At 35.9% G+C, this 12,500-nt stretch overlaps 1 protein-coding gene across 1 annotated transcript in view; it reads right to left on the reverse strand.

Annotated features, from left to right (window-relative positions):
* Positions 1–12,500, reverse strand: part of LOC125041166 (cytoplasmic dynein 2 heavy chain 1-like) — a 52,520-nt gene that overhangs the window by 28,540 nt on the left and 11,480 nt on the right. The window contains exons 14-34 of the mRNA XM_047635979.1: positions 12,142–12,338; positions 11,626–11,831; positions 11,200–11,397; positions 9,831–9,965; positions 9,433–9,623; positions 9,000–9,123; positions 8,580–8,717; positions 8,219–8,335; positions 7,889–7,981; positions 7,337–7,530; positions 6,897–7,035; positions 6,251–6,553; positions 5,735–6,051; positions 5,398–5,517; positions 3,750–4,880; positions 3,496–3,601; positions 3,136–3,276; positions 2,151–2,302; positions 1,198–1,342; positions 769–900; positions 433–597 (exon numbers count right to left, since the gene is read on the reverse strand). Of these exons, the coding sequence (XP_047491935.1) occupies positions 433–597; positions 769–900; positions 1,198–1,342; positions 2,151–2,302; positions 3,136–3,276; positions 3,496–3,601; positions 3,750–4,880; positions 5,398–5,517; positions 5,735–6,051; positions 6,251–6,553; positions 6,897–7,035; positions 7,337–7,530; positions 7,889–7,981; positions 8,219–8,335; positions 8,580–8,717; positions 9,000–9,123; positions 9,433–9,623; positions 9,831–9,965; positions 11,200–11,397; positions 11,626–11,831; positions 12,142–12,338 (4,444 nt within the window). The remainder of the gene's footprint in view (positions 1–432; positions 598–768; positions 901–1,197; positions 1,343–2,150; positions 2,303–3,135; positions 3,277–3,495; positions 3,602–3,749; positions 4,881–5,397; positions 5,518–5,734; positions 6,052–6,250; positions 6,554–6,896; positions 7,036–7,336; positions 7,531–7,888; positions 7,982–8,218; positions 8,336–8,579; positions 8,718–8,999; positions 9,124–9,432; positions 9,624–9,830; positions 9,966–11,199; positions 11,398–11,625; positions 11,832–12,141; positions 12,339–12,500) is intronic.

A 12,500-nucleotide genomic window follows, 5' to 3' on the forward strand; every position in this document is an offset into this window, starting at 1 on the left:
TATATATATATACATATATATTTCTAATTTATATATATATATATATATATATATATATATATATATGTATATATATATATATATATATACATATATATAAATATAAATTAAATATATATATGTATATACATATATATATATATATATATATATATATATATATATATATATATATACATATATATAAATATAAATTCAACACACACACACACACACACACACACACACACACACACACACACACACACACACACACACACACACACACACACACACACACACACAAATACACACACACACACACACACACACAAATACACACACAAGTGTGTGTGTGTGTAGATAGACAGATAGATAAGGAATGGCCAAGAAATCATTTACAAAAAAAAATTATAACGTCAATTTTTCTAACAAACAGACATTCAAACTTACAACACCAGCGCCTGAAGTCACGTAGTATGAATCAGTAATGTGTTCCCTGAGATCAACGCCCCAGTCTGAATGTAATGTTGATAATATCAGGGCGTCAAATTTCTGAATATCCTCATCTTCTGCAAGCTTATCACGGAACATTCTGCAGGCCTCATATAACCAGACCTTAAAATTTGTAGAAGGAAAATTAATGACCAGAAATAATAATGTACAGTATATAAGAAAGTGCCTCCACATAATGACAGTCAGATTAAAATATTGCCAATATTTTAACATCTGCATAACCATGACAATATGTTAACAGCAGTAATCTCCACTTTAACAGTTACAACTAACTTCAAGCAATGGCTGAAGTGCTGCATCTTCTGCATCTATCTTGTATCGCAACAGGCCAAGGACCCATCGTGTTAAGTCCCGAGGTGTAAAAAGATAATGGCTGTAGTCATCTACGCTGAAGGCATCACGCAACTAAGAAAAAAAAGAGAAAAGAATAAACATTAAAAACAACTTATGTGTATACACACACTATAAATAGATAGGTATATAGATAGATAGAAAGAAGGTTAAACAGACACAGGTATATAGATTTACGTAAATAAATAGATAGACCAGTAGATACAGATTTAGACAGACAAATAGCTAGACTGATAGACTGAAAGGCATGGATATGATATGGATATGGATATGATCCCTTATAACATGACAAGACAATAATGTTTGACTACAAATTATCATATCAGAGATACTCTGTCACAGGACACTTACGTGATGATAAACGTTCACCATGGATGTGGCTAGCTGCTGGGCTTTGGTCTGTGCTCCCCAGACCTTGTGCTCTGGAGCCACCACAGTGAGCACTGACCGCAAGTATGCTGCATACACGTTCACTAGCTGGTCACGTTCAGGGTACCTGCAATAATATGCACAGCCTGTAATCCAGTTTCAAGGAGAAATAACACAAAGATAAGCAGTACAAAAAAGAGGATATGACTGGATTAATCAAGTTGTATAGTGTTGATGGTAACCGGTACATTAATTTTCTGTACAAAGCATGCACATATACAAACCAGTGTGTGTGTATATGTGTGTGTGTATAAATATATATTAATACATATATAAATATAAATATATATATATATATATATATATATATATATATATAAATATATATATATATGTATATATATATATATATATATATATATATATATATTTGTATGTGTATATATATATATATATATATATATATATTTGTATGTATCTATCTATCTATATATATATATATATATATGTATATATATATATATATATATGTTTGTGTGTGTGGTGTGTGTGGTGTGTGTGGTGTGTGTGTGTGTGTGTGTGTGTGTGTGTGTGTGTGTGTGTGTGTGTGTGTGTGTGTGTGTGTGTGTGTGTGTGTGTGTGTGTGTGTGTGTGTGTGTGTATAAATATATATATATATATATATATATATATATATATATATATATATATATATATATATATATATATATATATATATATATATATACACACACACTCATGTGATTCTTTATGTGAATATATTGATGATAATGTTATAGGGCACACCCAGATGGGTGATTCTTATGTTTTTTGTTTTTTTACTAAAAAGCTTCCTTTAAACTTATATATAAAGAATTTATATCACTATATTCTTTATTCCTCTTCTTATACAGCATACAATTTGAAAGCCATACCCAATGGATGCAATCCTAACTATGGACGTGAAGCGAGTTGAGAGTTTATGCCGTCCTAATGCAGACCCACTTGTCATGGATGCTACAATTTGCACTCCTTCCAGCCCAACCCATTCCAAGTTCTGGTCATAAAATCCATTGTATGTCACAACCTGAAATCACATTTTAAAATCAAATCAGAATTCAAGGTTATCCAGAAAAAAATGCATGCAGACATCATATGATCAGCCAAGTTATTAAACCAACGGCCCCAGATTTGTTCTCTGTCCCCTGTAGTTTTTTTGTGAAGTTTGTTACATACAGATGGCTTCACATGTGCTTAGCAAGCAAGGACTCTATCAGTAGGCCCTAGTGACTGATCCTGATTTCCCTATTCCTTGAATTGGCAGGAAAATGTTTTTCTTTTTAATACAGTTGATATCAATACTGATGTTATGATTATTAAATTGTTATTAAAATTTTGATAACATTTAAGACATTGAAATAATGCAAAAGACCCTTTCTAAAAATTGAGGAAAAGGGTTGAGATAGGTAGGACTAATAACTGACTCCTTAGTGTCTAGGCACTTGTAGAGCCATCAATGTGAAAATACAATAAATAAATTTGTACTACAGTGGGCAAGGCATGTATTCTTGCCATATGTGCCGATTGGGTTAATGAGCTACGTCTTGCATCTAAGTTGGTAAAAAAAAAAAATAATAAATAAAAAAAAAAATATTATTATTATTATTTTTTTTTTTTTTTTTTTTTTTTAACATGCTTATGATTTACTTTCTGCCAAAATGTTAAAATTTAATAATTTTTCATTCAGAATCAAAGAGTACTCAAACATATTGTAGAAAAAAATACAGCATCTAAATCATCAACTCATCAATATCTAACCTACAAGATCTAACTCAATCAAGATCAATAAAACCTTTACAAATTCATAAATGTATTCAGAATTAAAACTTTCACAAAAGCAAGAAAGGAAAACCACAATACCTGCTGTAAAAATGTAATCAACTGGCATGTGCCCCATTTATCTGGCTTGGGGAGGTTCAGGTCTTTCAAGTATACAATCAACCTCTCACAATCCTTTGGACGGTATACACGCCCTGTGTTGGTGGATATCACCATGCACATCTGTTGGGGAGGAAAATGAGATTTCTTATACTCATAAGTCTCTCAATAGTGGAATCTCATGATTCTTTTTCTTGGCTAAATAATTAATCACAATGTATCACAATGTCTAAAAAAATAATGGGTTTGAACATGTTCAGTATAAATGATATATTTACTCAAAGAATGTCTGATGAAAAGAAATGTGGTCATTATGTCCCATGAAATGGACTTCTTTCAAACCTGAGAAAGTTTCTGTAGGATATGTTGAGGAGCAGTATATGCACTGCAATGGATCATTGTTGCTTGTGTGCTCCTCAGTTTTGAGAAACAGTGATGAAGCAGCTGACTGAAATAAGACATTATTTGACAACTTTAAAATAGACTTTATGGATTTTTAAATTAAACTTGACACCTATGAAACCAAAGGGTCCTCTGCACTTAATTAATCTATAAAGTTAGAATTAGTTGTTCATGAGAGCTCATTTGCACATTACCTTTTTCCACATCCTTCAGGCCCCACCAAGATGAATGGCTGTTGTGTCTCCATCTCAAGCCATGGACTGAAGTAATCCAAAGAGCACAATGCATCTGATGTCAATATCAGGGGCATTTCCTCTGTATCAGTTCCAATATTATCTGCAGATTCTGATGTGTAAGTCTCTAGACGGTCTCGGGCAGAATCATAGTAAATATTCAAAGGTTTACGTTGGTCAGGAATATGTTCACCAACCCATGAGTAGACCTCTCGTGCAAAATCTGCCCTAATGTTTTCAGGGAGATTGCCACCTAGACCTCTAACCAGTGCCAAGGCAAAGTGTACTTTACTTGTTACCCCAGGTAGATGGGAGAGACCATTCAAGACCCATCCAACTAATGTTGTTTCCACTTGGGCTTCTCCTGCACGCAGCACCCACTCAAGTGCCTTGAAAAAGTGTTCTTCAATATAAGGTTCAAGATACTTCCTAGTGCTTTCTTCTTGTGAGGAAAGCCATGCACTGACAACTGCCTGGATGTTGGTATCTTCATCACTTAAGAATATCATTCCCATTCGTGAGATTGTAGCTGGTGATGCAGATGAAAGATCATGGGTTTCAAAGAGGAAATTTACATTAGGTCCAAACTGAATTCTCTCACCAGATGGCATAGTTAGCAGTCGATTGTCATCCAACACAGAATTGAGCGATTCAATCCACTCAGGATCAATGTCTCCATCACAAATGATCCATGAAGTAACTTCTGTTGGTTCCTTCACAACTTGACGTGCAGAAGCTGTCAAGACACCATCTGACCATTCTCTTGTGTCATGATCAATATGCCCGAGAAGCTGCTGTCTGGGCATGGCCTTAGGGTTCATGACATATTTCTTCACCTGTTGTTCCATCCTGAGTAGAGCCTGACGCAGAGTTTGCCATAATGTTGTTTTTCCTGATCCAGAAGGACCTACAATTACCACTCCCATACGCTGCTGAAGCTGTTCATAAAGCTCTAGTGCCTTCTTTATTTGCCTGTCATTTGGTATGAGACCCATTTCAGTAAAGACTTCTTGGAGAATACTAGCTAGGTCTTCATACCCTACCCCCCTGAATTTCACATCAGGGAACACGTCCTTCACCAAGTCATCAAATCTGAAATATTCAACACATTCTTACAAAGCCATGACAGATATGCCTTATTGGATAATTCTGCTGAAAAAGAAAAACAAATCATAATTTCTATGTACACTTTATCACTTACACAATATATGCACATAAAAAAACATATGAAATAATGTACACTGTAAACACTAAACATACAACCATCATTATGAAATACTCATAATGTGACATGAGTCTTGCCAAGGGCATATATTTAATGCCAGGCACACAAGTATAGACAAATAATACCACCCAAGTACCTTTCAGCCTCTTTAACTCATAGCCTATTGTGAAAATAGTATTTCATGCAAATCTTGTTGCAAACATATCCCCATTTTGTTCAGGCTCAATGTCACAAAGAATAAGACTGAATAAAAAGTAATGATGTTTGCTCAGCTATCCAAGCTAGTCACACAAAAGTGAGCACCATGTACTTACACCAGCCACTGGCAAAAATTAATTGGATGGAATGGGTTAATGGCATAATCCAAAAAATCATGCGCTTTACCTTGAACTGTCTGAGAAGGTTAGTTTTGACAGTGTGTTGAGCCTTAGAGCTTGCACCACAAGTTCTGATTCAATTGTTAAGCTGATCCCAGATGTCTTTTCTTCATCTGACAAGGATTTTCTGTAATGGAATCAGTATGTCTAATATCAGAATCATGGCTTTCAAGAAAAAATAACATGTCATTCATCTTTGGACAAATTTCTTTCTACCATTTTCTCACTATCTCTTTGTTTTTATAATAATTCAAGTGCTTATGGCCATATTTCTTTCCTCTTTTGTCTATTTCAATTTTGTTAATTTTATAGAAACACAATTTCATGTGCATGCATTTACTGACCTGTATAACTGAAGAAGGTTTCCTGAGCCCTTCAGCACTGTTTTCAAGGCTCGCAGACCCCAATCATAGTGCTGCTGTGGTGTCAGGAGCTCTTTAGACAGTGTGAAAATGGCCACCAGTTTACGCCCTAGGCTCTTGGCTTCCTTGAAACCCTCAGAAAACAGGATGACCTCTGCAATCAGTTCATTGTCAGGACGGGACATTGCAACAGGCCGGAAGAGCTGCTTCAGGTTGTCTGGCAGCTTTTGTCGGCCACCATAGCCCTTGCCAGCTGGGTTGAGTGTGATAAAGATCCCTGAGTTTGGATCAACAGGAACCTGTAAATGTATCACATGTTGGAGATCTTTAGAAAGTCACGATAAGAATTATAGAAAAGCAATATAACTCATTAACAGTAATAATAATATTCAAGTTAAAAATTATGGTAATCATAATAACAACAATAACAATAAGCAAACAAGTCAAGAGCTTCCCTATGCCTGTAACAAAAAAACAAACATGCAAAAAAAGAATCACCTCTTTCTCTAACAACATGGTCGAGGAGGCTTGTGACTTCAGAGCTGCCTGAATGGTCTGGATCTGCATGGAAACAGCTGATAACACTGCCTCCTCCAATCTATTAAACTCATCAAAGCAGCCCCAAGCACCACACTTTACCAAACCAACAAATATACGGCCCATGCTCTTCACGTCAATGCCCTCGTCACAGTTGAAAACGAGAACCTGTCGTCCAAATAGGTTCCCAAGTGCTTTCACCGATTCTGTCTTGCCTGTTCCAGCTGGACCATAAGGATTACCACCTAGTCCCATGTGCATGCCCTGCATGAGGTGTTTGGAATATTAACAAGTGTCCATAGCTCACTTGGATTGAATCCAATAAAAAAAATATATATATGTATTTGTTTATTTCTTATTATTTATGATATTAAATAAATAATTTAAATAATTTAAATAGTAAGTTTCATATACAACTTCTGAAACAAAATCAAAACCTTTCAGTAAGGCTTATATTACTTTCATACTAAATTGAGAATAGTGTGACTAATTACATTCAAGTTTTCAATATCAATAATTACCAAATTGCAAATCATGTGAAAATATTTACAAGTAAATAGTGAACCTTACTAAGCTAACCCAAATACCATCTATCAAAGAAACTTGCCTGTGTTAATGTTAAGTAGCATTTATCAGTCAATGGAGTGTGGACCAACTTTGGAGCATTGCCTTGGTACTCATATGTATAATCAAACTCTGCATCAACCATCCGCATCAGAGCTGAACCACCATCGCCTACATAGAATCTGAAACAAGATATAGCAAAATAATAATGGAAATTACATTCTGGTTTAACAATTTACTGTCTTGTAATTCCAAGATCTGAGTTTTTTGTTACATGTAAAAAAGTGGATACATGATTTTAAATTAGTGCAGTATACATATACACATATACATATAAACATACACAGACAGCAGAAGCATCTTTTCTTTCCATCTCATCACTCAACCATGGCCACTCTCTCTCCTGGAAACTCATCACTCATCCAAAGTGCTTCTCCAACTCTTTTATCAACCCACAAATAAATTAAAATCATTTTTAATTACCGGAGCTGTTTCTGCCAGGGCCATTCTGACAAGGATGTTGAGTTGGCTTGCAGTAGGATCTGAACAACATCAATGTTGTGAATTGTGTCCAGAATCAATGCTTTCAACTTCAGTTCTAAAACAAGGCTGTCCACTTTGCCCTCAGGGGTGCCATCTGAGCTAAGGTCAACACCTGTGTATGATTCCAGTTTTGCCTGCAACAAAAATTTTATCACATGTGTTACATCTAAGCCATAACTGCATAATAAAACTCATTTATCTGTCACTGTTTGTGTTATCAGTGAAACTATAACCATTATTATCTTATGTATTATGAAAGACATTATCATTAACATTCATATTCATCATAACTTTCTTCTCTCCCAGTGTCACTGGGATTACCATTACCCTAGTGTATTAAATTTTCCCTGATTTTCTCATCATATCATTTCATCATGACCTTTCTAACAGGAAATACTTCATCAACCAAGTTGCTATATCTAAATAAACATAGGATAAACTGGCATTCAGTACTTCCTCACTGATGGTCTAATTTTCTACCTAAACACAAACCTCAAGTTCCTTCTGGTAGCTTGTCAGACTGCCCTCCCTGATAGACTCTTCACAGCGCTCAGTAAAGAGGATGGCGTCAGCTAAGCACAGGATCTAACGTGGGAGAGAAACAGGAAGGAAAATTTACTCATATTTCATAATTCCCCCTTTTCAATTCAAAGTCAATGATAATTTTCAAAAATCTTCATATTTTCACAATATAACAGTACATTCTAAAACTTTACAACATAAATTTTACATAAATCATGTAAAGTATATGTTACATCTCATATGCAATGAAAATAAGCATCACACAGCAAACACCAACCAAAGCCAAGAAAATAATTGTACCTGGGATGGATACTTGAGAGGGTCCATTCCTGCTTCACTGCGTGCTTCTTCTAGACATTCACTCAGCAGCTGACGGAGTGTCATCTTCATCTCCTCACTTAAACGGTATAACCAGTCCTAAGGAGGAAATACAGCAGTTTAACATCTGCTATTCATTGCAAGTAAATGTTTATGGACTGAAGTGGCAGAAGCAAAATTGTGTGGAGACTTTGATGTCTTCAACACCAATTAGATTTTGTTTTCATGTGTCTGATTATTCACATTTAGCAATTTCACATTTGGCAAGATGTTTTTCAATACCAATTACTCGTCTAATGCTAAGCTATCCTGCACTCATCATCTCATTTTTCAAACTACCCACCTCAACCTCTGTAGATATTTGAACAGGCCTTTTGAGTGGAACATCTTCTCCTTCTAAGCTTCTCATGGCTATGATGTGAGAGTTCTCTTCATCAAATCTTACATTGTGGATTCCAGCAAATAGTTTCTTCAAATGGGCCTGAAATTAAAAATAAAAACAGTCTGTTATAGTAAATGGGAAATTATCCAGTTTCATACTCAACAAATATATATAATACAGAAGAAAAAAGGAATAATATTAACTGGTTAAAATATTTTCCACAAATAATGCTCTCTATTTGTATTTTTTTTTCTCCTTAATTTTTTAAAAATTCAAGCCATAAAACAACCTAAAATATTCACTATCATGCACAAAGGCACATTACAATTGTAAAAATGTTTTTTTAACTGTCAGAAGAACCCTAGACGCATGCCCTTGTACCTGAATGACTTCAGGATTCGTGGCCTGACCCAAGATCTCCAGCAGATCATCGTCACCAATAAAGTAGAAGCGAGGGAAGGCTGATCTCTTTTCTTCCAGGTATTCATTAAGGCTCTTTTGGCATCTAAGAGGTTAATGGAAGTAGAGAATTAAGAGGAAGTGTTAATAGAATACAGAATGTTACTACTGAAGTCTACCTTCATTTCAGACATGCAAACTTTAGCTGTTAGGTGTTAGCATGTTATTCCTTAGTGAAATTTCTGGTCACAATAGTAAAGGCTAAAAAATGCACAAGCAAATTAGTATAAACTGGGTTACATTCCCCTCTATTAATGTCATAGCATGTAGACAATCCCACCCCTTCACCAAAAAACTCATAAATACAACTGCATAGCTATTTCATAAAGCAAATCAAACCACTCTATCAACTTACCTAGCCAGCTGATCAAGAAGTGTCGTAAGAGTGTTTCGAATGCCATTGATTTTGCAGAGTGACACCACCTTATTATCTCTTGCAACATCTGCCATGATTGCTTTGAAGTCATCATCAACTCTACGAAATCTTCCTTGTTCATTGGGTAGTGCACCTCTTCCAAAGATGGGCTCTAAGTACACCCATTTTCTCTATAGATTGAAAAGGAAAAATTATATCTGTAAGTATTACCTAATATAAATAAACTATATCTTTTATTCTTAGGGATATTATGTAATAATATGTTTTTGTTTAAATTTGCAGTGAAATTATATGATACTTTCATCAATAACAAACTAGTGCAAATAAACAAAACAACAACAAATCAGCAAAAGTATGCTTGAGCATGCAAAACATACCTGAATCTGATTCAAATTGGTCAGGTATTCATCAAGGTCAGCTAGGCGTTGCTCCCACATGCGAGCTCGATCTGCAAATCCCCCAAAGTAGGGCGAGTCTTTCAGAGACTGCAGAAGGCTCTGATGGTCACCAACCTGATTGAGAACACAAGTGATCTTTACTCAGTCTGTTTCATATATCATCATAACACATGTCAACAATGGTCTTCAGAAACAAAGAAGACACACTGACTAGTTCCAAGTAAGTTAGTCAGAGATAAACCTACAAACACTACTTTACTCAATTCTCATTTCCTTCCATCAACCTCACAGATGGATAATGGGTTCTGTAACCTTCTACCCTCCTTTATTTATGGCAATACTAGTGGGGTGGCAGAGGTGGCATCCATCTTGAAGAACTGCCCAAGGTTTAACAACAGATGGCTGACAAGGTGGAGACTTGACATATCTGCTCCTTCTATCAGGATGATCAATTACCATTGCTATCTGACTCCCTGGAGATCTTAGTAGTGCCTATCAATTCACGTGGCAAAGTTGTGAAGCCTTATTGTCTAGCTTTCTCTTAGACTAAGACCCAAGATTCAGTATTTTGGGAGTCTGGTAAAAGAACCTGTCCTGTCAGTATACTTGTGGCAAAGATAACGAATTCATACAGAGCTTTACATACCTTGGCAGTGTATTCCATGACATGGGCTGTCAGATCAGAAAGTCAATAGACAGATTGGCCTGGTAGCAGCTGCAGTGAACTCACTTAACAAGAGGAATTTTAGATGCCAGTACCTGTGCAGAAGGACCAATCTATGTCTCCAAGGCTCTGTTCCTGCCAGACTGGCTTCAAGGATGGGAAACTTGACCCTTGGAGCCTTTTGCAATAGACCCTTGCACATGGATCATACATCTGATAGAACCATGTGTCCAACCAGCAGTTACACCATGAGACTAGTGTAAGACCTATTACCTATGCAAACTGGGATGACCAAGTCAGGCCATAGAGCCACCTGGCTTGATTCCCTCGGGAAAATTCAACATACCCCATTATATCTTATGGAGGTAAACCTAGATGTGGATTGGCAAGAGTGATCAGATATGTTGCAAAGACTTAGAGAGAGATGGGCTCTCTGTATACATGTCTTGCTGCACACTGACATCAACTCTGACCCATGTCTGGTGCATGAAGTTTCCACATTGGCTTTGTCAAATACACACAGTTCTTTGCTTTGTTAAATGTTGTAGTTTCTTATCTCCAATAATGTCACACAGCACAAGTTAATCAAAGCCATCAACTTGACTTTATCAGAACAATATTTTTTTAACAAACAAGAATAACAATCAGCCTAAAGTTATCAGAATAAGAACCTTTGAACCTAACCTTGTTGATGACATCCTTCCATTCTTTGATAAGCATGATCTCATTGCTGCGGGAGTCCGAGTGGGGGATGAGGGTGAGCCGTGCATCCACCTCCCACACATCAAGTTCTCCAAGGGCTTGCCGGATCACAACCTCACCTGCAGCTTTAGAATTCATCTCTTTTAGAACCTCACTCTGGTTGATCATCTCATCACGGACCTGTTCCCAAAAGAAGAGATAGTCAGTGCATGAGAGGTGTGTATATATATGGGAATATTAATAAAGTGATTAATTTTGGTTTGGTTTAGGAACATGATAATATCTGATGCCAATCCAAATTGCATTGGTAATAATCTTCAATTTGTTCTGTTACAATAGGACATACTCTTTTTTTATGATGTTTGCTGTCATATGCAATTAAAATATCTCACAATTAACATAAAGTACCTTCAAGAAATGTCCAAAAGTGAGTTTATCGATGGTGACATTGGTTGGTATGCCAAGAATACTATACATCTCTATCCAGTGCTTCTCAGAAAACACTTCTCCACGAACATACTTTAACACTGGTATCATCGCTCTAAATTTTTCCAGTTCATGGATGAGGCGGACAGTTACAACTGTGGTTTCACCCGATGAACGAAGTTTGTCATCTAAAATATGTAAGACAAAATTAGTAAATCTGTTGTAAGAATTACTTCACTGTGTCTATCTTCTTTAGATAAACAAAATGTATATGGTTTCTTCTTAGAGGCTTTATTTCTTTACACTGTAAACCCTTGCTTACAGAATTCTATCCTTCATCACATATTACAAATTAATCTTAAACATAAATCAAAATCTACATCTAACTGCAAATTACCAATGAACTACAAAGCCTTTATTTCTTTTTTAGAATACTGAAAAACAAAAATTAACTTTACAGAAAGAACACCTCAAACAAATTTCTTCTAACAGACTTACTCCAATTGGCCAAAAACTCCTCAAAACGATAAGTTTTGCTCCGGAACACAATCCATTCCTCCTTGGAAAACTCCTCCATGCTGCTGTTGAACTCATCAAACAGACCCCACACTTGCTCATGCTGTTTCAAGCTTTCTTCAATCTCATCAATCATGGGGAAGTAAGGTTCTCCCATCCCAAAGTGCTCATAGTCTTTTCTGTCAAGAAGGAATATATGTGAATATCATATAAAAAGTTTTATTCTTATTATGTGCATGAACTTTACTTTCCAGAACAGAGTAAAAATTGTGAATGTCACACCTGAGCATAAAAATAAACACTGAAAAACAAAGGGTATAGAAACAAAACTCATGATACAG

This window comes from Penaeus chinensis, chromosome 30 (genome assembly GCF_019202785.1).
Source record: "Penaeus chinensis breed Huanghai No. 1 chromosome 30, ASM1920278v2, whole genome shotgun sequence".
Taxonomy (NCBI): domain Eukaryota; kingdom Metazoa; phylum Arthropoda; class Malacostraca; order Decapoda; family Penaeidae; genus Penaeus; species Penaeus chinensis.